The sequence below is a fragment of the Rattus rattus genome, chromosome 6 (genome assembly GCF_011064425.1).
Source record: "Rattus rattus isolate New Zealand chromosome 6, Rrattus_CSIRO_v1, whole genome shotgun sequence".
NCBI classification, from domain to species: domain Eukaryota; kingdom Metazoa; phylum Chordata; class Mammalia; order Rodentia; family Muridae; genus Rattus; species Rattus rattus.
In genome coordinates, this window is record NC_046159.1 from 29,470,975 (window position 1) to 29,494,637 (window position 23,663).

The window sequence follows — 23,663 nt, forward strand, 5'->3', positions numbered from 1 at the left end:
TCTGGGGCCCGGGACACGTCATATGAGTCAGACCTGTGCAGAAGCACCAGGACCCGACCCATGACCCGAAGGATCTGCACTTGCAATGGTGGCTAGCCCTGCCCACCCAGTCACTGGCTGCGGTCTAGATTGACAGGATCCCAGCCTGGCAGTGATCACCACTATGGTCATATGATCTGCACAGCAGTGAGCACAGGGCCTTCACTGGGGGAAGAGTCAGATGTCAGATTCTAGGGGTGGCAGAGTATGTACTATAATTTCTGAGAAATATTGGCATGAACTGAATTTTGGCCCAAGTAACAACTTACCAGTGTGGACATGAGTGTCCAAGGAAATGCACAATCCTGAGAGACAACCATTGCCGCCTTTACTGTCAAAATGAGCAAAGAACATGTGTAACATGTTAAAAGATCCTGTCGATTTATCAGGCAATCTTCAAAAACTCTTTCTCCAGTGCTTCCTGTGTCAGCCAAAAAGATCAATTAGGCAAAAAGACAAAGACTATGGCAAAGGCCTGCTAGCAATAAACCAGCCCATCTGGTCAGGGAGAGCCACGGAGAGCGGCGGGTCGCAGGCATGCTGGTGGGAGGGAACAGCTGTTAGGGGTCTCTGAGGAGGCTGCACGGGCAGAGAAGGCAGGAAAGGATGAGTCATATCTTCTGAAGGCTATGGAGGACTGCCCAGTACAAAAGCCCTACTAAGACAAGAGTCTAACCTGTTCGGGGAGAAAAGGTCAGAGTGACTGTGACAGAGAGGGGCCAAGTTAGGGGTGGAGATGGTGGTACAAACTTTATGGACATTACTTTATCTACAAATCTTTATGTGCATATACTTCCATGCATATAAACCTTACATGTATACAGATCTTTATATACTTATACTCTGCATAAGCCAGGACATCACTGGAGGGTTTGAGCTGAGGTAGTGTGGCCTGTTATTGTCACAGACCACTGTGGCTTCTGTTGAAACGTGAACCCCTCAGGAGGCTAGTAACACGTGTGGTTTAGACCAAAATGGTAACGGTAAGAAGAGATTGGGTTCCGGAAGTGTTTTTCGGTAGCTCGTTTCATTTATTCATGAGGCAACTCAGAGTTGAAAGGTGAAATAACAAGTCAGGTGGCAATAGGTCTCGGCAGGAACCATTGCAGGGAGGTGGTGGTTTGCAGAAACAGGGATGGTGAGTTGTGAGAGAGGGCAGAAGTGGGTTTTGAGTTATTGGTTTGCCTGGGATAATGTTTACAAGGGAAGGTGTGTATGCAGGGTTAGAGCTCAAGAGAAAGTCTGGGCTGAGGTCAGCACTCTGGGCTGAGTGTCTTCATGGCTGCACAGTGTTTGAGGCCAGAACGGAAGGGGAATTTGGTGCTGTGAAATGTGAAGTAGTTCTGGATGTTTCGGGACTCAGATGTCAAGAAGGAAGAGGAAGCAGCTGAAGTTCATGAGAAAGTGACAATCTGAAGAGGAGGCAGTCCTGAAAGCTAGGCTGAAGTCTACTTCCAGGAGGGTACATGGTCACATGATGCTGATTAAGCTGGAAACTCATAAACAGTGTGATAGTTTGGATGTGCTCGGCCCAGGGAGTGGCGCTATTAGAAGGTGTGGCACTGTTGGAGTAGGTGTGTCACTGTGGGGGTGGGGTTTAAGACCCTCATCCTAGCCACCTGGTAGTCTGTATTCTACTAGCAGCCTTCAGATGAGGATGTAGAACTCTTAGCTCCTCCTGCACCATGCCTGCCTGGACGCTGCCACGCTCTGCCTTGATGATACTGGACTCAACCTCTGAGCCTGTAAGCCAGCCCCAATGAAATGTTGTCCTCATAAGAGTTGCCTTAGTCATGGTGTCTGTTCACAGCAGTAAAACCCTAACTAAGACAAATGGATTTCCTGATGTGAGTTTCCTGATGTTCTTGTCAAAAACTATCCTCATGGTGTAGGTGAGAGGATCGATGTTTTAACTGAAATCGAATCAGGGAAAGGAAGAGGGAAGAAAACAAATATTTACATTATGAGAGAAGAATCATAATGTAAATACTTTTGGGGTAGGATTTGCCAAAGGAGTTGTAATGCACAAGTTGAGAACCACATCTTTAGGAAGACACACAGGTATATGCATAAAACACAGAAGTGCTTTTATTTTTGCCATTGTTTTTCTCCTTGTAGACTTTGTCAAGTTTTGTAAAGTTGGCTAAGGTATTTTACACTAGGGAATGGGTTTCACTGTGGCGTTCTCATAGATGCCTTTCACCGTTACTGTTATTCCCCTTTCCCCTGCCTGTCCTCATGCCTCCTGAATCATTCCTCTGGTTCCCTTCCTAATCCCAGAGTCCTCCTGTTACCAGGATGTACATACTACGCTAACTACTCCTGTTCCCACCTCCCTCTGCAGTTAGACCTCCCCATTCCGTCTCATAGACGCTGCATAATTTGCCTTCTATTGCTCTGATAAACACCATGACCAACAGAAGCTTAGAGAGGATACTGTTTGTTTCATGAAGAGAAATCAGGGCAAGGACTCAAAGCAAGGGAGGAACATGGAGGCAGGAGCTGAGGCAGAGACCATGCGGGAATGCTATTTGCTTGCTCTTCACAGCTCTCTCAGCTTGCTTTTTTATATAACCCAGAACCACTTGCCCATGGTGGTACAGCATACAGTAGGCTAGACTCTTCCACACCAATCACTGATCAAGAATTTCCCATGGATGTGCCAACAGGCCAGTGTGGTGGAAGCATTTTCTCAGTGAGGTCCCCTCTTCCCAGATGACTCTAACTTATGTCAAGTTGACAAATACGAAACAAAAAACTAACCAACATAGACTCCTCTCTACTTTCATGTACACATATGTGCATATATACGTACAGAGATACAAGTATATATAAATTTAATTTAGATTCTACCCATGAGAGAAAACATGTAATATTATCTTTCTGTGTCTCACTTATTCTGTTTAATGTCATCATCTCCAGTTCTAGTTCCAAAAAAGCATGATTTCATTCTCTACATCCAAATACAGTTCTATCGAGTGTGTCTCTATATGTGGTTTGTTCTTTTGAGGAAGTGCCACGGGCCAATTCGCCCTATCTGGGCACTACTGTTATTCCTACAAGAAATGTGTGTTTCTCTTTCCCAATGTCATCACTGCCAACATCTGGAGTTTTCTTCCCCAGGTCAGATAGAATCTCAATGCAGTTTTAATTTACATTTCTATGATGGCTAGGAGTGTCAAAGCACTTTTTCAAATATTCCTTGGTCGTTTGTATTATTTGAGTATTCTCTATGTAATTTATTATCCTATATATGGATCGAATTAGTTGAGTTTTGTTTATTTTTACTGTTTCCCCCCTGTTTAAGTTTCAGAGTTATTTATAGATTCGAGATACTAATCTCCTTCCAGATGCACAGTTGTCAAACATGCTCCCCATTCTGTATACTATCTCGCCATTCTGCCGATGGCTTCCTTTGTTCTGCTGTTCGCTTCCGTTACTGTGCAGAAGTTATGAAAACGGTTTTCATGAAATCCCGCTTGTTGGTTTAATGATGTTTTGGTGATTTCCTGTGCTCTTGGAGTCCTTTGGAGAAAGCCTTCACCTAAGCCTGTGCATTGAACTGTTTAGCCATTTCATTGTCTCAGGTTAAGATCTTTGGTCCATTTTAAATTGATCTTTTGGGGGAGGGGCACTGAAGAGATGCGTATCTAGTTTCATTCTTTACGTGTGGACCCTCAGTTTTCCTAGCACTCTCTGTTGAGCAGTCTGTCCGCCAACATCTCTGTGCAGCACAGGTGGCTGCAACCACGCGGGTAATTCTAGATCCTTCACTCTGTTCCACTGGTTGATATGGGATTTTGTTATTTACTTATCCGTTTATCATTTGATTGTATTTGTTTGTTTGTTTATTGATTGACTGATTGTGCCACGCTGCTTTTGTTGCTTTGGCTCTGTTATATAATTTGAGAATAATTTTGTGATGCTCACAGCACTGCTTTGTGCTTAGGACTGCTTCGGTTACTCAGGCTCCTTTGAGCCTTTATATGCATTTTAGGATTGAGATTTCCTAGTCCTGTGTAGAAAATAATTGGAATTTTGATATGGCCTATATGGCATCTGCAGATTGCTTTTCATACTACAGCCATTTCCATCATATCACTGCCATCATATATGAGTGAAGGAAGTCTTGCAGTGTTCAACTGTCGCCTGCAGTTGCTGTCTTCATTGTCATAAAGTTTTCCTTGTACAAAAGTTCACCCTCATAATTAGGTTTAGTCCCAACTTTTTGGCTTTGATGAATGAAGCAAGCTCCATTTTGGGCCTGAAAGCCCTCTTATAATAAAGACACTTAAGTGTCATTCTTGCTTATAATTAAATGTCTGCTTCTTAAAGACTGGGCCCCACCCCACCTGTAACTCTAACTACGAATGGTACCGCCTGTTCCAGAAAATAGTAGCCTGTTCGTTTGTTTCACAAAGTTGTTGTGACGACCTTGCAGCTGTGCCTTTGTTTCTGGAGGATGCTGCGACCATTTTGCAGCCCTACCTTTGTTTCAACAGGTTTATTATGACCACCAGCTGTTACGACCACCTTGTTATGTTCTGTGTCCGTAACCCTGCCTGTTTGCCTGCCACCCCTACCCCTAAGCTATAAAAACCTATCTTCCTTAATCCAACGCTGACCTCTTGAACCCTGCCTTAGGGGGAGGCAACCCATGAGCATGAATTATAAAAATGCTTTAATTAATCTAGCCGTGATGATTTGGGTCTGTGATCTTTTGCTTGGCATCTTTGGGATTAACCGTCTGATTTTAAAACCATTGTGAATGGGAAGTTTTCCTGACTTCTCTCTCAGCAAAATTCATTATAGGTATATGGAAAGGCTGCTGATTTATTTTACATGCGTGTGTGTATGTTCAGGCACACACACATGCATGTGTGCATGTGGAGAGCAGAGAATTAGGAACACCATCCACTCCATTTTAGACATTGTTTCTCACGGCATGGTTACTTTAACACCCGGAGCTACATTTAACGCTCGAAACTGTTTTTCAGGGCTGCCTCTCACATTGGGCTGTGGCAGGGTAAATTCAATCATAACCCCCTTCCCTCTCTTCATCTCTCATGTCCTCACCTCCCCTCCCCCAGGGATGCCCCTGTCTCTGCCCTCCCAGTGCTGTAATCATACACCTGTACCACTATGCCCTGCTTTTTACCCCATTTCGGGAGTTTGAACTCAGACCCTCGCTCTTTCCAGGTAAGTATTTTAGTTGCTAGTCCTCTCCGGAGCCAGCTACTGATATTTGCATGCTGACTTTCTCTCTCGCTACTCTGTTAAAAGTTTTCTCTTAAAATCAGACCTGTATGTTTGCTGGTATAGTCACTAAAGGTCTCTAAGGACAGGATCCTATCCTGTGGAAACAGGGATAATGTAATGTCTTTTCCTGTTGGTATCATCTCCAGGCAGCCCCCCCCCCAAAAAACACTCACCTCTTTGTCATTCATTCTTGGACTGCTCTTTTAGCTTCTGTTTCTTTAATTTCTGCCCTGATCTTCATCATTTCTTTCCAGCTCCTGCTTTTAGGTGTACTTTGTTCTTGTCTTTTTTAAGATGTTGATGAACATCATTAATTATTTGGTACCTCTGATTTCAGAATGTAAACACTCACATTATAAACTTTCCTTTTAGAATTGCCTGAGTTGTATCCCAAAGTCTTGCTATAAATCAGGAGAAAGAGAAGAGTACCCAAGCTCCAGACTGTTGAGCCTGTCTGTGTTGGACAGGTAGGTGTCCATTGTCACTGGAACTGTCCTTACTGCAGCACCTTCCCTTCTGTGCATACCAGAGCTCCTTGCTGACCACATTTACCTTTGAAATCTGTAGGCTAAACAGGATCTTGTATGTTTATGGGTTTCCTCAGACCCCCTTCTCTTAGCTGGCTAGTGTTGGGGGATGTCTTCCAAGTGTATTAGGAATGTGGGCGACAGTGACAGCCCTGGGTCTACACATATGCTGGAGCTCCAGAGCTTTGGGACTTCACAGCAGTAATGCAAGATAATGGCTTCAACAGTTGACTTACTTGCTGCCTCAGGCACAGGGCTAGGACAGCTCGGAGTAACCCCACTGATTGGTTTACTTCCCAAGGCTGTTTCTCACATTGGGCTAGTTAAATTCAAGTACTGTAGCCTGTGATGTTTCCAGTCCTCAGGAGCCCAGGGTAGCTCAGTTTTAAACAGGTTCACTCTCAACACAGAGTCAAGCCACTGCCTTCTGAGTCATGCAGAGTGAGTAGAAACTAGAGATGGGGGTTGGGGATTTAGCTCAGTGGTAGAGCGCTTGCCTAGGAAGCGCAAGGCCCTGGGTTCGATCCCCAGCTCAAAAAAAAAAAAGAAAAAAAAAAAAAAAAAAAAAGAAACTAGAGATGGTTCAGAAGTTACCTTTGCTTTCCCCCAAGCCTGAGGGTTCAATCCCAACAACCAAATAGTGAAGAGAACAGACTTCTTCAAGTTGTTCTCTGATTTCTCTGATAGACACAGACAGACAGAGACAGACAGACAGACAGACAGACACACACACACACCCTACATAAGCAGTCATGCACGAGTCAGAGAGAGAGAGAGAGAGAGAGAGAGAGAGAGAGAGAGAGAGAGAGAGAGATATGAATGACTGCATAAATGTTTAAAGTGTGATTTCTTTCTATTCTTGACAGGTCCACAAAAGAAAACACTGTCTCACCAAAAGTTGCAACAAAACTTGCAAGTCCATTTACTGTGGGCTTCTCCTGGGACAGGAACTGCCAGTCTCTTCTTACCAGAGCCTCCAGAGCTTCCAGGCCAAAGTTGTGCTTCCCTTAGTTTACTTGTTTGCGTGTGTTTCCTGTTCTTTGCTCTACATTTTCCGGCCGTTATTATTACCTCTGTGAAGTTCCAGGGTTAATCCTCTCTGGAGTAGAGTTTAATTTTTTCCCTTATCCTGGCTTTAGCTTTGGTAAGTCACATAAGCTATGCGATTAAATAGTCTAGTCTGCAATTTAGCTGGGAGACAATTATATTTTCTTTTAAAGGGAAGATATATTTATTTTTATCATGTGTACCCATTTTTATTGTGTGTACTGCATATGTGAGCATGTGTGAAGGCAGGAAGAGTGTGTCACAGGCAGAGCTGGAGTTACAAGGTCTTGTGAGTTACTCTGTGTGGGTGCTGATTACCAAACCTGGGTCTTCCATAAGAACAAAAAATTATTTTAACTACTGAGGTGTCTCCCCAACCACAATCTTTTTTTAAACAAAGATATAATGTTAGCATGTTGTTATAAACCAGGGTCATCCAACCTGTTACATGTAACCCAGGATAGCTACAAATGTAGCCCGCTACAAAACAACAGTTACTTAAAACATTACGGGACTATTTTTGGTTACTTGGTTGCATGGTTCTTGAGCATGAATTTTCAAGATGAAGTTATCATGTACAGCATCGTGCAAAATAAACCTCTGTGTGTTCTTGATCTTTGCATGCATGCAATGTCTTCAATTCTACCGAGGTTTGTGGCTTTCAGTTGAGTCATTTTCCAGGCAGGGGCTTAGCATGGCCCACCACACTTACCTGTGTTCATAGTAACTTGGAGAGTAAAACGTGGCTGTTGTCAATGAAGTCTTAACCTTACATTACAAACGGTAGGCATTTAATATAACTTGGAAGATAAGTATTCTTATTTGATTAAGGGTGTTCCTCACCTCAGCTAGGCCTCATGGGCTGTCTGCAGCACTTGGCCCTCTGCCTTACCCAGCATTCCGTGAGTCAACAGCCATCTACTGTACCTATGCTCTTTACAAGTCTGAATGCCCAAGCCCCCCTTGCCACTCCACCCAGACGGCTCCCTTCCATTCTCAGCAATAACCGGAAGGCCTGGCTTCTCTCTTCTTTGTTTCTATTTGGTCTTGTGGGGCAAGAAGTAGATTCTACTCTGTTTACCCCAAAACTTGCCAGAGCACCATCAGCTGAAAACTGAGAGCGGTTTATGGCACAGTAAGAGCACCAGCTCTTTGCTGTTGGTGTTGGCTTGTGGACACCAAGTCTCTCAAGTATGCTCTAAACACTCATCATGATCAGGTGCTGGGAATACATCCTCATGCAAGACTTCTGCAGCTTACATCTCAGTAGACACTCGAGGATGGACTTCACCTAGAAATTCATGGTCTTCAGTCTATCCTTGGATATCCAGAGTGAGATTGGGTTCTAAGACCCATCATGCACCTGTAGAGCTCTAGCTTTAGACAGGCCAGTAGATGTCTAACTGTCTCTCCACGGGTGATTCTGGGCCACTAATTTGGTGTTCATACGTATCTTTAGGCAAAGAAGGATATCCAGGATCTAAATGGATTCTGAGCATGTTTTATATGAGGAGAGCCTGGGCATCACATCTGAGACTTAAATCAATCTAGGGTGAGAGCCATAGTCTAGAATGCTTCTGTAGTTTCAGTAATCTTTCCTTGGAGTTCCAACTAAAACCAGGAAGTGAGCTTTAAGAAGATCTCTGGGGAAGCTTGGCAAAGAAGTCAGGAGACCTCTAGCAACTTCCTGTGCAAGCACCAGCCTGTGGCCTCCATACTTGACCCACTTGGTCTAATTAACTTAGAAATGGCTATTTTGGTGTCATTACAAGATTTTTTAAAAAAAATCTTGGATGGAAGTGTATCTAACTAGAGTCTAGGTTAGGGAGTATGGACCAATGCTAATGCCTTCTGAGCCCTTCTACTATAGGTTCCCTTGTCTCTTATCCACACCTCTCTCTGAGTCCTGTTGATCAAGACTTAACCTTTTCTGCCTGTCCTCTGACTGTCCACAGTCCTGAGTGTCAAGTCCCCAGTATGAACACAGAGAAAAAGAAGCAGAAGTGTGACTCATTGCAATATATCTCTGTACCCCTGAAACAAGATTGGCCCACAGCTGGCTTGGGTGTCCATGCATCTGATCACCCTCAAGGTTTTCTCACACCTTTCCAGACTGCTGGGACCTTCTCACCATGGGAGTCAGTACTGCCTTTGTACAACTTATACCTCTCGTTATAAGACTACAGCCAGAGTGAGGAGGTAGAATCCTAGCTTCCTAGCTGTGCTGGACTCCCATGTGCAGCCTCTAAAGAGCAACGGCTGCTTCTAATTAACAAGGATACCTTCTGGGCCCTCAGTGGCCTAATGCACTCAGGAGACTGGCTCTCAAAAGAGCACATTTTCTCTCCTATCCCAGGCCAGTAGATGTCTAACAGGACCCTTCATTGTAGCCTGAATTAGACATCTTTCTTCTTTGAGCTTCCCTGTCTGTGCTGTATGGACATGCCCAGTCTGTTCTGCATGCAGAGGGAAAGGAACATGGTGGATTGAGGACACAGATTGTTCAGAGAACTGGTGATCAGGTCCTGGTGCTGGAATAGCAGCTTACTGTTCTTGAGAACGCTGCTCTGACCCTAAAGAATCCACAGGGGCCAATGGAAGGCTTCTCCCCTTCACTGGCCTGGAGCAGGCTCGACCTTGTCACTGGGCTTTGCTGTGGGCTGTTTGAGAAGCAAATGTAAGCAATTTCTTCTAGTTCTATGAACTTCATAGCACAGGAGGTATAAAGAGGGGACCTTCTGGAAGCACGGGTTTGGGGGGTGTTTCTATCATTCTAGCTGATCCTATATTCTCTCTCTCGTGGATGGTATATGACTAAGACCCCAAGGACAATTAGTATGTCTCAAGTCACGGCGTGGGCAAAGAGAGAGTGGGATTCAAGCTCTTGCCTGTTTCTTACATCTTCACATGCATGTGGTCGGATAGTCCCATGTTGCCTCCCCTGGTGCCTCTGACCCTTCTAATTCTTGTGGGTTACACAACTTAGAACTCACCTGAAAACTATCCTATAAATAATGGGGAATTTGTGAATGTGGAGGGAGATGTGGTGAGATCTCTAACATTGAAGACTTGGACATTTTTGGAGCTTGGTGCTAGCCTCTCTTTTACAAAATGGCTGAATGTGGGATAAAGAGAATCCAAAGACCAAGCTGTAAGAGACAAAGGCTGTCTGTTGGGGAAAGCAGGACTCTTCAAGGAAGCTGGCCAGCAGTAGTCAGCAAATTACCCTTTCATTAGCTCCCTCACCCAGGATAGGAACATGCAGAATATTGTGGTTTTCAGCTGTTATAAGGACAGAGTCCTTCCTTTATCACCTACTACAATGACCTATATGTGTAGCGTGGGCCTTCCTCTCCCAAATTCTTGTGACTGTTGGGAAAACTCCTGTGACTTTACACTAAGCCATTGCTTATACAGTGAAAGGCTGTCTGGCCTCTAAGGAGCAATCCCGGTCATGTGGAGAAAATGGAACACCTTTCCCTATAGAGATCTTCCGGCACCGGCAGTTAGACCAAGAGGGGGCGAACACCAGGGCCTGTTGCCTGTTAAGCTCTTCTGCTAACACTGCAGGGTCGGTCTCCCAGAGTCAGGCTCGAGCAGGTAAAACCAAGTGTGGAAAGTTCCACATGGTAACGTTCACTGAGGATGCTTGGCAGCTACATTCGAATACAGAACTTTATTAGGAAAAATTGTAGGTGAAGATACATCATTTTTCATTGATATGACTTCAAAGTAGAAATGGCCTCTCAAATAACTGTCATATATTAAAAACGAGAATAAGAAAGCACACGCTGCGTATAGGAAGCTGCCTTCTCCTGGACCAGTTTCACATTATCTGGGAGACAGAACTGAAACAAAATACAGTATTCACCACATGCAACACTGAAACCATCGCTGCGTAGACACTGCAAGCTCTGCTGAGGAATGACTTCTGAGAGGAAGCCCCTGGTGACACCGCCGAGATAATCACCCATGAGAAGATAAACAGAACTCGAAGGAGAGGCCTAAAGGCCTCAGGCCAAGTCCCGCAGAGGAATGCAGCCTTTTGCTCTCCAAACCCTCCCTCAAAGCAGACCAGGCAATGAATCAGAGGGGTCTGCCACCTCGGCTGCACTTCCTTCCCACTGTCCCCGAGAGCCAGCAGCACAGTGTAAACACAGGGTACAAATCTGGGTTTCAACACAAAGCAGACTGTATGTCTCCAACCCCCCTTTCCCTATCCAGATGCAAAGGCTGGTGACAGAGGGACTGGCTGCCTGGCAGGTTACTTGGCGCCCAAGGGAATTCGGGCAGCACCAGGACCATCAGGGACAGCTAGGTGTCCGGGGTCAACAACCATTCAAGGACTGCTGTGCTTGTATTTTGAAAGCAGGAGCATGGGGGATTAAGGTGGGGAGAGGCTTTTCCCATGTAAATGTTCTATTTAAATGCACATTTGCTCTAGGCAGGCTGTCTCCACCTAGAAACTGACTGTCAGCAGAGGAATTGATACACAAATTCATCTCCCTCCAGTTTCCACCCAGTCTCTTTATCCTCCCTGTGAAGGAGACTTTGAAAGGATCCCTAACTGGAGAGAAGGTGCAAGGCTGTACTTGTTTCCTTCAAAGCTTGGATTAGATGCTAAGTGGCCATTGCACAGCGATCCAGACTAGTGGTTTCTCTTGTGGGGGTCCCGGATGTCCTAGTCAAGAGAGTTTAAAATAATTCTGAATCCACATGGGGACCCAGCTCTGCGGCAAGCCATATGCCCCTTATCCAAACTGGCTTCACATTTTTAGTTTTGTTGTTGTCCGAATTTGATCAAAATCTTGCTGGTTGGGTTTTTCATCTGCTGTGAAATCAACTTGAATGACTATTTATAGAAATCCCTCACCACACACACATCAACTAACAATTCTACAGCTCGTTCACTCTCAAACGCCTGCTTTTGAAGATGATCTTTTGGTAGCTTTCTCCCTTCCATCTTACTCCGTTTTCCTTCCCCTTCTTACTCCCTCCATCTTTGTCTCTGAAGAACTAGATACTGGCTCTTAACTGTGCGTTTGTCAAAGGTGGCAGGGAGCTTGCATAAAAACTGCAGAAGACAAAACACTTCCTGGGCCATGCTGGTCGGCTGTCCTAAGGAAAGGTAGGTGGTTCACCCCTTTCTAGAGAAATGCCCGCCCAGCGGGGCCCAATGCTGATGCTTTTATTCATTGGCTTTTAAAAATAATTGGAAAGAACTGAGACCTGCTAGTCCTCAATAGAAGAATGCATTTGGTTCCAGGAAGCTAAGAACCCACAATTTAAAGCTAACAGTTACGAAAATATGAAGGATCTACAGTTCTTAGAGCTGAGCGCTGTTGCAAACCACCTTTCTTTGGGCTTTGTGTGTCCAAAATGAGCCTGTCAACAGGGAGACAGTGCACTGTTTCCATGAAAGCCTGGACCTCAGGGCCATTACCTCATACACAGCCTTTGCATTTGGGTTAGAGACAGTGCACAAATGAGACATTGGTCATGGAGGTCAACAGAAGCAGGGGGTTGAAGAGACAATATTCCAAACAAGACATAGACGCGCGAAGGGTTTGGGCAGAAGAACAGACATTTCCTTTTCTTTCTTGCTGTCCCATTTGAGTAAAGGAGTTCATCTTGAGGGAGTCCTTTTTCAGGGTCATGGAGACAGTCTTGCAGACACACGGTGATGGATGAGACAGAGATGAGCATGGTGGGATGAAGAGGAGAGCATGGGATGAGGGTGGATCTCGCTCTTCCCTGACCTCACACTCCTGCCTAAGCTCGGGGAAAGCCCTGCAGTCCTTGGGGGTAGGAACACCCAGTTTCTAATCAGAAAAAGGTGAGCCTCCTGCCTCAGCTCAAAGAGACAAACCTTGGGAGCCACTGTTCAGAAAAGGTCCTTCATGGGAAAGATACTAGAACAAAGGAGATGACAGGCCTTGGCCTGTCACCAATGACATTGGAGAATCAGACTAAAAAAAAAAAATGATTACCATGTATCTTGCTATATAATCAAATGGTGAAAATGTAGCAAACTGCAAAGCAAGTCCCTTGGAAATGGCATCAGCCCTGCTCAGGAGCAGAGGAAGTGGCTATGGGCCCTTCCCTAACACTGACTTCAGACCTAGGCTCCTTCTGTAAGTTCCTCAGGCGTCTGACTCACACCTCTCACATCTTGAGCCTCCTGTTGACAAGAACAGAGGAGACACATTAAGGCGGATTCTCACCACGTGCCTGGGACGCTGTGTGGCCTGGCAGGAGCCACAGGCCCTACTCCTTAGTTCAGCTTGCAGTCGAGCCATCTTCCTTCCAAGGCCTGAGAGAGTGGGAGGGCAGGGAAGGGCACAGCCAGGGCTGATGCTGAGGGTCTGGGTGGTGGTGGCAAGCAGAGAAGACGGGTGAACATGTCAAGCACAGGCTAAGGCAGACACACACTGGCACAGGAGGCGTGGTACAAGGAACACATGACAAGGCACACTGCCTTAACCTTAGGACACTGGAGTTGACACTATGCATCGACTCCAACAACAGCAGGTGCCCTGAGTTCCTGGGCATCCCCAGGCCTCAGAACTCCAAGAGAAGAGGCAGTTCCCATCAAATATTCACTCTTGATATAATTCAAGTTATTTCATCAAATAATCACTCTTCCTTGAAATCTCTTGGCTGCTCCCACACCACCAGAAGAGGTCTTGGCACTGAGGAGGTGACCTCTAGAGCTGCAGATCTTCCAGAAGGTGTTTATGCTAGATACTGTAAGGACGACCCCCTCTCACCTGCCTGAGAACATACAGGAGCACATCCTACCTTCAACCCATCCTTAGACGAAATCAGCTTCTCACGCATTTCCATGAGGACTCTGTCCAGAAGGCTGGGGCTGCCCATTAGATGGGCTTCATAAGCACAGAGGGCTCCTGGGAGCTTGCTGTGGTTCCTAAGAAACAGACTGTTCTCCTACTCTCTAACTCTTAGGAGTCAGGGGTGGATGGTGGGAGGCAGAGTCCATGGGCATTTCGGAAAGTGGTCTTCCAACTCAGGGCAGCCTCGGTATGGCCTTTGGTTGCTAGGGGCCAACAGTCCTTCCCAGTGTCCCGGAGGGGCTGGGCATCCATTCCTAGGCAGAACTATGGCTTGAGCACAGATCTGGCCTTCAGAAGTGTTTTGTCAACAGTAGGAAGGATGCAGCCAAGGCCACTGAGACCAGACTGTAACTGACTGCCCCAAGAAGGACAGACAGTAACCCTGGGCTTGAAAGATGCCCACCAATAGCCCACCCCACTACCTCAGATCTGAGGAGAGGGTATGGGCCAGGAGGGCTGTCCAGATAAAGCGTAAGAGTTCGTAACATGGGTCTTCCCTGAAGCTCCCTGGTGAGACCCTTCCCCAGCAAGGACCATGAAGGCCTCTTACCTATTTAATGTTAGACCCTCTAAGGAACCTAGAACTTAAGGACCCAAGAGGGCATGGCACACAGGACACTGGGCCTTCCTTCCCCTGCAATCCATTTGCTGTATCTTCAGATCATTTCTTCTTTCTGCCCCAATTATGAAAATTAGACCCAGAGGTCTGGGGTACAAGATGTGTGTGTGTGTGTGTGTGTGTGTGTGTGTGTGTGTGTGTCTACATGAGATGAAGAAAAAAATTTTTTTCTCCAAAACACTGCTAGAATCAGAGCCTTGCCCTCTATCCTTCTAATCCAAACCGGAGAAAGACAAAAACAAAAGACTAGACAAAAATTGCCAGGTGAGGGTGGTGGGTTGGGATATTAGATAATTCCAGAGCTTTAACCCAATCCACAGAAGGCAGACATCTCTCAGGAGTGAGGACGGAGGCAGTGGTGACCGGATAGCACACCATTCTAGGAATGTTGAGACCAAACGTGGGGAGGACAGACTAAGTCCCTGAAGCTGCTGGCCCTTCAGAAAGTCCCAGAGCACATCTGCCCTCCCCACGAGGGACCCGTTTAAAGACTCTAAAGTGAATTTTCCAAAGGAAAGATTCCCTGAGAAGCAGCTAACATGCGTTCTCTGAGACCTCATTCTTCCGGCTTCTCACCCAACACAGTCTGCAGATACCCTTCTGTGTTGAAACCAAGCTGCTCCCACAGCCCGGGGAAGCAGGGCTGAATGAAGTCCCTTCCCAGGCCGCGGGGATTTGGAAAAGCTCCCCGTGGGCCTGAGAGCAAGTCAGTTACCTGAGAAGGCCACAGGGGGCAGTGTGGTTGAGGGGAAGGCACATGCCCTTTCCTGGCTAAGCAGACCACCCTGGCCTTCATGGGATTGTAGGTGTGAGCCTTGTGAACTCCTGGCCAAGGGGCTCAGCTCGGGGCAAGCTGCCAGGCTAGGCAGGTCCTCTGTGGCTTAGTCTCCACCCCAGTCTCTGCACATCTTTCTTCATAGCTTAGCAGACAGAGCAGGGCCTTAAGAAGCGCATAAATACAGCAGCTGGTGTGGCCACCGGGGCAGGAAAGCCTAAGCATCTGCCCCGGGGTGTGGGGTCTGCCCCGGGATGTGGGGTCTGCCCCCAGAAGAGGGAAGAGTTTACCATCAGTCTGAGCACCTGCCCGGAGTGTGGGATCTGCCCCCGGAGAGGGAAGAGGGAGTTACAAAGCGCCAGAGCAGAGCGTACTGTGGTCCATCTGCAGGAAGCACGTAACTAGTTTTTCTTTTTCTGGGCCGCCTTTCTCTTCTTCTGTCGCTTCTTTTTTCCTATCTTTTCTTTTTTCCCCACTTTTTCTTCTCTGCGCCCCCTTCGATAGAATTAGTAGAACCATTAATCACATTGCAACATATGGGAGGGTATCTCTCTCAGTTCGCACAGTATTTAACATTGCCATACGAGTTGTTTTAACTCGGTCTTCAGTTTGAGGCCTGGAGGCCACTTGGCAACTGTGGTTCCTAAGCAATTTATCAAAGTAAACTAGACATTTTCCCCACCCAGAAGTTAAATAGGCTACCTTAACCCTATGGCCTGGGGACCGCTGACAGAGACTGCCAGTTTGCCAGGTTGGTCCTGGTTTTTACCATCCCTGCCAAAGCTCACCAGGAGATAAAAAACGCCCATCTCAGAGGGCAGGGAAGGAAGCTCTGGGCCTGCCTTCCTTTTCAAGGCAGAGGTGAACTCTGCCTTCATTACAAATCTGCATTTCAAATTATACAAAGTTGGGGATGTTGAGGCCCCAGGCTCAGGCAGCCCTCCAAGAAGGCAGGATGATTGATCCCACTTCTCTTTTCTGGATGCTGGGGAGCATCCCTAGGGATAACTGAGATTGTTCTAGAAAGCTAAGGAGAGGAATGGTTAGCAGAGTTTTTATTAGAGCAACTGCTTTGTGACTGTCACATTAAAATGATTCAAGCTGAATGGTATTTAATGATTTATGGGGTGAGGCCACCTGTTCCCACCAAAGCCTGATATTAACATGGCCTGGAGTCATGGGATTTTTTACATGGGAAACTAGGAAAGCTTGGTATTACTGGGGTTGAGTCCGGGGATTACATGAGGATGTTAGGAGAACTGAGGAGGAGGAGGGGAAGGAGAATTAGTGAGTCAAGTATTATTCATCAGAAAACTAGTTTGGGTTAAAAAAAAACAAAACAAAACACAAACTTTTGATGCAGACTCAATCTGCACCTGAGACGAGCCTGCCGCCGTGTCTGTTGCTCGCCCGGACTGCAGGGCGGTCCACAGCACATGACCGGCAGGTGTGCCTGGTTTTTCCATCTTCAGACACGTAAGTGCACTCCATCTAACAACTAGTAGATTTTATTTCAGGTAAATAAATTCCCACATACAGTAGGAGGCTTACAGCATGAAACAGTTGGCATTTTATTGCTAGTGCATATAGTGTCACAGTTGATACAATTTCATTACAAGTGGAAAAATACACTGGCTGACATTGGCAAGCTACAATACATCTATATGTCATATATATTTCTTTACAAATCGCCAGTAGTTCAAGACCGTAGAGGTTATCTACTGACACTACTATGGCTTCTCTTCAAATATAGGAATTGACTACAAATATATTCTGAAATACATTTGTCTTCCAAAGAAACATAAAAAGTGCACAAAAATATATGTAAAAAATGCCTTGCAAATAGTTATCAAAACCACCAGGGCCGTCTGTGATCATAAGGACGTATCCAATTTTTATCTTGTTCCCATTTCTGATTGGAACCCAGAATCCCCACTGTGGCTTCACGGCAAGATTCTGGCTTATTCGTTTTTTTTTCATCTCTGATATTCGAAAACCCAGAGCCCACGGAGCCACTGTTGAAATATATAGGACTCATGGGCAATTGCAAAAGTCCAATTCCTCACAGTTTTCAAATTTAAAATTGCGTTTCGGATAATTCTCAGACTTGTGTTCTGTGGTTAATTCTAGGCATGTTCTCACATTATCCAGGAGGGGCTGGCTCCGTTCTACAGGAGGCCAAAGAGAAATCTCACAAAGGGCCCAAGTGAGAGGAAAGCAAAGGGAAGAGAGGGGGGGGAGCGCCCCCCAAATCATTCTCCTTCCTTCCACTGCAGCATTGGCAGATCAGGCTACAGAGGTGAGAAGCGGAAGCCAGTTGAAGCATGCTTTTGGAGGCAAGCAGAGATCAGGAACGGCTAGGAAAGGGTCTCTGAGCACAGGCCCCAGGGGTACCTTCTAAAGGAAGCTTCCCCCGGCACTGAACTGGAAAAAGGAGCCTCTGCCCAACCTTGAGCTGAGTGACTCTCGGCAAGGAATCTGTCCGGGAGCGCCCCCTGCAGGACAAGCCCTGCAGCATTCCTCGGACCTGCTCTGGTGGAAGGTTGCTACTCCCCAGGGCTCCCAGCAAAGCCACCACCTGTAACTGTGCCCAGAGGCCCCAGGGAAGCGAGAAGCTCCAAAGCAAACCGAATACAGACCTTGAAGTAATCACTGCTTTTAAAAAATGAGGATGAGGATGAGGATGAGGAAGATGAGGATGAAGCTAACTGGTTAGGGTAATACAATTTCTTAGAAAAACCCCAGTTATAAAAGCTCCATTGTGCACGGGCGAGGGCACGGATGAATATAAGTAGCAATATCGTACCATGTGCTATTGGTGGAGTGTCTTTGTGCTGGCAAATCTCAGCATGACCCCAGTCAGTGCCGTCCCACTGGCCAACCTGGCCAGGGTTCAGGCCCTCCTCCCCACCACTGCCCTTTCCTCTCCCACGGAGGTCAGCCTTCCTCAGGGGTCTACTGGAAAGTCCTTTGGGCTGTTGTGCTTACTTGTTTAAGGCTTTGTCCAGGTACTCTTGGATCCACTTTAATTTCGGGTCAATGCACACTTGTCTGTTGTTGCTTTTCAGCCTTGCACTGCCAAAACACAAGGGAAGAGACACTGTACAGCCGAGCAGGAGAAAGCGATCGCGCGGGAGAAAGCGATCGCGCGGGCTCACCCGACACACCCAGCTGAAGGTCCTCACTGAAGGGCCCAGCTGCTGCTCCTGGAAGCCTCAGTTTTGGAAGACACAGCGCTTGAAGTGTGTTGGGACCACCACTGCAGAGTTAGGGATGTGCTAAGGATGCTTCCCAGGGGACACAGAGAAGAGACCACAGCAGAGACATCTGAGCATCTGGCCAAGCCAGAGTTTGGCAAATGAGTAAAGTAAAGGAAAACGAAGGACGAATCTCCAAAAGGAGCCAAAGCGCCCAAGGAGGTGGAGGAAGAGCCACCCAGAAGGCGCAAATGACTGACATCATGGGTGCGCGGGGTCGGGGGTGGGGTGGGGTCTTGGAAACCTCTGGTGAGTGCCAGAAGCAGCCTAAAAATTTGACAGAGCATCTTGATAGCACACAGGACAAACTTAAGGGTAGCTCAGGAAAAAGACGGCAGGAATGCAGAAGGGGAGGAACAGGGCAGGTGAAGTGAGGTTGTTCAGATGGGCAAGGAGCAGTCTAGACAAATTGTCCAGCGGTTGCCTGAGAGCGTTTACAAGCGTTTACAAGCGCTTGAAAGTCTTAGCTTTGTGGGTTTGTTAAAATTGACTCAATGTTCTCCCTTCCATTCCTAGGCTTCCTAATTGAGAGATGAACTGATGAACTGGTTATTCTCCATAAAGTCCTCGATGACAGATAATTAAAAAGCAAAACAAAAACAAAAACAAAAACAAAAAAAAACCGAAAGCAACCCCCCTCCAAGAAAACAAACAAAAATCAAACCAACCAAACAAACAAACAAAAAAACACAACAACCAAAGACAAACACAAACTACTGGAGAATATTCCTCCCCAGCCACTGAGTTGTCTCTGGGGAAAACAAACGCCTACCCAGTGTCCTAGGACAGGGAAAGCTCTTCAGGCAGGCTGTCCATTAGTTGGTCAAAGGGATGCAATTTCAATAGGGTTGGGGGGGGCGGTCAGTCTGGATCCAGTCATTTATTAACTTAGTGATCACTTAGAATCAATAGTTGTATTCGACACTGAATGTTCAACGCTCATTCCCAGGACACTGAACCAGCACGGCCTACTCAAAAGTCAAATCATCACCTTAGAAATACCTTTCTCAGGACAATACTGTATTTTAATCAAAATAGTAATAGTAATATTCACCATCGAGGTCTCTAAAGCATACTGTACATAACACAGCAGCGAAGGCCGGTAAGGGAGACTGACGAAGACGGAGAGCCTAAAGCAGTCGCTGTTGGGCGAAGAAGCCTTTGAGCTAGCATGGTTCCAGCTGCCGTTTACTGTTTTTAGTGTTGATCATCTGAGCTTGGGAACCCCTCCTAGGAGGCTCTGAGCCCTCACCATCCTCAGGTATGGGAGGACAGACTAAAACACGACACATCTCTGCCAAGTCTACCAGACTCTGAGTGAGATATTTACATCACTTCTATGTTTTGGGCTTTTCTTATTTCCAACCTAAATTTAAATCAAACGCTGGCAGCTATCATCACCATCCAGCAAACCGGAAAACTCTGAAACAAAATGACTTTAAAATGTTGACCTCTGAGAAAGTGATTAAAAGTATTTCCATGCTATCTCGGGTCCTTTTTGTTTCGTTTTGTTTTGTTTCACTACGTGAGAAAGGATTGATTTTGGGTACCAGAGCCTTGAAACTGACAGGACAGATGCAACTGTCGATAGTAGAGGGCTGACCTCCGTCAAGTCCATGGTTTTTTAGTTGAGGGCTGACCTCCGTCAAGTCCAGAGTTGAGGGCTGACCTCCGTCAAGACCATGGCTTTCTCTGTAAAGAGGCAGCCCACTGTAATGCAAGAAGCAGCTTGGAAAGCAAGAGTGAGAAACACTGAGCGTGAGCACACCAGGGTTCTGGGAACAAAAGTAGCCTTTGAAACTCAGGTCTGATGGCACATCACTGTCCCAGTGATGGCAATAGCTGCCCCTAATTATGCCGAGTCTGAGGCCTTCTATACTGTGTTCCTCCTTGGGGAATGATGGCTAAGACTTACACAATCTGAAGGGCACAGTTTGGAGTGTTGAGGATTTTCAGATGTTTGACGTTGGCTCTGGCGACATGGCTCTCGAAGAATCGGCAGGGGCATCTGTAGCTCAGGCTGACTGGCTTACCTAAAGGAGGTGGAGAGAGAAAAACAGGACCAGTCATTACTCTGCCTGGTGCTGGGGGTTTGAGTGTTTGAGGGTTTGCTGGTACCAGTGATGAAGAATGGCAGGAATGGTAACAGAAAGATTCTTGCAAAGACCCTCCCCTCTGCTAGGGAGCACCGTGAGATTTGATTTGGGTCAGCTTCTGAGGGACAAAAGGACCCGGGAAGTGGGGGTTCTAGGCTCCTCTTCATCCCTCTGTTGCAGGCCTGGGGGTGGGGGCTTCCCTCTACCACCTGCAGCTCCTCCTCCTCCCACTCACCCTATCCTAAGCCCTGGAAATCACAAAAGAATCCACAGGGGAGGCCATGGCTTTACCTTCTATCCAGCTTTCCCCAAAAGCTGGGGTCAACTGTGGCTTTTATGGTCACTACCTAGACGCTTAGGCCTCCTGGATCCTATTACTAGCTTTGTTTGCCAATTCACCAATTTGCAAAATGCTTTAATTGACACTCATTAGTGTAAATTAGCAAGGGGCTCCTTTAGAACCCCTCTTAAGACCCACCCTTTAAGTCTAGAATTGCAAACCCCTGAGGACTGGATTTGTAGCTGCTCCCCTCCCCTCCAACAACAAGATTTTATCCTAGCTCTTCTTAATATCCCCAGATGTTTAAATTTATGGATCTCTTCACCAACGTTTAAAAGTATGGTTGAGAATAGTTAGTCCCAGGATTTTAAGTTTGCTTATTCAGAGTTCCAGGGGACTTCTGGGTACTCTGAAGGTCTCTACCTTTGGGAAGCAGGTGGAGAAGTGGGCCAAATTAAATATATGATGGGATTATCTTCTTCTGCAGGTGCCATTTAGCTAAGAGATGCGTGACCTGGGAAGGGTAGTGTATTTAGACGCTAAAGCATAGGAAAAACAGACTGCAGGTACAGACCAAAGGCCGAACCAGCTCACTGCCCACCCTGGACTTGGGAACAGAGAGAGCTTGGCTTAAGGAGGCAAGGCGCATTCACTCTAACAGTCCTGGGAAGCTTGCTGTCCTGGGTTTAAGCAAGGAAGCCTAGGGTGCCTAATGTCTAGCTGCTGAGTTGGATCCGCTGGTGGGGAAACACAGGAACCACAACAAGGTTAGCCATGCTGCAACTCGAGGGCTGTGCAGGACCGGAGGGCACACAGGCGCTTTCATCTGGGCAATGCAACGGAGTCCTGCCTAGAGAACAGGTCTGATCCAGACACTTGGTTGTAGAGAAGACAAGAGTCCGACTCTTCCTACAGTCAGAATATGTCTGGGGGTGAGACACCCCAATTACTCGGGACAATTGCACTCCAGCCTTGAGGACCCGAGTTCCTACATTCCTGCCTCATACCTGACTTCCCAGGAGGCAGTACAGTTTGCCAGAGACTGTGACCCTTGCAACGTCACCAGCTCATTCAATTATTAATGCCCAAATCAATGTGCTCCATGATGACGCACTGGGGGCCAGTGGGAAGTTGCAGCCTCCCAGGTGTTCTCAGTAGCAGAGGAAAAAAAAAAAACTAAATTGCTTTTCATTTGTCTTTTTTACTCCTCCGATCAGCAACTGACTATTCTTTTATTGAACTTTTACTGAACATTTACTAAATTTTTACTGAACATTTCCCTCGGACTAGGCAAGTCCAGCCTCTCCAACCATACTTAGCCAAACAAACGCAGGTCCCACTACTTTCCGTACCCTGTTGTTCACAGGGAAAGAACCCAAACCAACGCTTTGGCGCACTTGGGGCAGCATTTAGATCGCAGCCTCACCAAGGGCTCCGACCGCCCCTCAGTTCGGAAACAACACAGCGGAGGAAGGCAGGGGCCCGACTGGTAGGGTTTTGTTTTGTGTTCAGAGGCAATGGTTTGTTTTGTTTTGCAGCAACGGTGTCTTGTAACAGCGCTGAGAGTTTTCTCTTCAGTGTCAAAAAAAGAAAACAAAATGAAAGCCCTTTCCCAGTGAAAGAAGACACCACCCTGGGTCTGGGAGACTGAACTCTGCTGCAGATCTCATTCCAGAGCGGAGGGCTCCGGGGCTGGCTACAAAAGCGCCCATTTGCAGGTGTGTTTGGGGGTTGGGGAGAGGTGTGCAGATAGCTCGAGTAACTGCTGCGCCTTTGTCTAGTGACCCCGGTAAGAAGAAAAAGGCGCAGCGAAGAGACGCGTGCTCAGGTCCGCGTCGCTACGGACCAACGAACTGTGCAGAAGCGCAGCCCTGGCTGTTGGCGCAAGCTCTAGCGCTGCACTGCGCTGCTCATGGCCGGGAGGGTGTTGTAAGAGAACTCGCTACAGTCTGAGGGGACGAAACTCAACTGCACCACCGAACCTATAGCCAAACCAAGCTACTTTAAGAGTTTGCTGGCACACGCACCACCCGAATGAATCTCCTGCACGGTCAACTCCGGGACCACGCTGCCCTTCGCCTCTGGGAACATCTGGGCGCGGGTGGACACTAGCTGAGTGCAGCTGGCGCGCTCCAGGGCCCAAGCCCAGGACACCGTCGCCCAAGCTTCCATTCCGCGCCGACCCCACACTTGCCCAACAATCCTGCAGGGCCTCGCCTGCAGCCCTCTCTAGGTCCTGCAGCCGCGCTTCGCAGAGCACAAAACCTCGGTGCGACCCGTGGGACACGGGAAAGGGCACCCGTGGGGAGTGCGCCCTGCAGAGTGGGCTGCCTGAAGTTAGCTTGCAGTGAACGGCGCGGAACGAGTTCTTTCTCCGCGACTCCGGCGCGGGCAGGGGAACCGCGGACCCGAAGGAGCTCCGGCACAGAGCTGCGAGCCTTGCCCGGGCCCGGGCGCAGATTGCACTCACCGTCACTGATGCAGAGCGCGGCCAGCACCAGGGCCAGCACGGCGACGACCTTGGCGTCCATGGCGTGGGCGGGAGGGCGCGCCGGAGGCTGCAGAGCTGGGCAGCAAGAGGACACCGAGGTGGACCGAGAGTGAAAGTGCGGCAGCGAGAGGCGCGCGCTGGGCGCTTTAGAGCCGAAAACCAGGCGGGGCGGGGCTCGTCAAGGGGCGTGTCTGAAGTGTGGCTGGGGTCTCTGACGCGCATCCCCTGCGGAGCAGCCGCCCTTCCAGTCCCCTACCTACCCACCCCCTTCTTGGCGCCCTCGGTGTCCCCGGCTCCGCTGGGTGCCGAGACCTTTGATCTTCCCAGTCCCCAACTTGGGCGGGCTCCTTGGACTACAAATGCTCCCATCCTGCAGATAGAGAAACTAAGGGGCTGTCGAAACCGAAAGTTGTCAAGTA

The 23,663-nt window shown here is 47.5% G+C and overlaps 1 protein-coding gene across 1 annotated transcript; it reads right to left on the reverse strand.

The window, feature by feature from the left end:
- Positions 1-10,529: 10,529 nt before the first annotated feature.
- Positions 10,530-23,360, reverse strand: Cxcl12 (C-X-C motif chemokine ligand 12). The gene is made up of 4 exons (XM_032905832.1): positions 23,224-23,360; positions 20,293-20,410; positions 18,109-18,195; positions 10,530-15,615 (listed from the first exon to the last, which is right to left on the reverse strand). Exons 1-4 carry the CDS (start codon positions 23,282-23,284, stop codon positions 15,522-15,524), a joined length of 360 nt encoding a protein of 119 aa, XP_032761723.1. The 5' UTR covers positions 23,285-23,360; the 3' UTR covers positions 10,530-15,521.
- Positions 23,361-23,663: the final 303 nt, after the last annotated feature.

What these genes read in the sequence shown, in the direction of transcription:
- Cxcl12 (XM_032905832.1), bottom strand. Translation starts at nt 23,284, where the DNA reads ATGGACGCCAAGGTCGTCGCCGTGCTGGCCCTGGTGCTGGCCGCGCTC. An exon ending in AACTGTGCCCTTCAGATTGT is followed by an intron (nt 18,196 to 20,292) that starts GTAAGTCTTAGC and finishes GTGTTTTGGCAG; the next exon opens with TGCAAGGCTGAAAAGCAACA. An exon ending in CTGGACAAAGCCTTAAACAA is followed by an intron (nt 15,616 to 18,108) that starts GTAAGCACAACA and finishes ATTCTATCGAAG; the next exon opens with GGGGCGCAGAGAAGAAAAAG.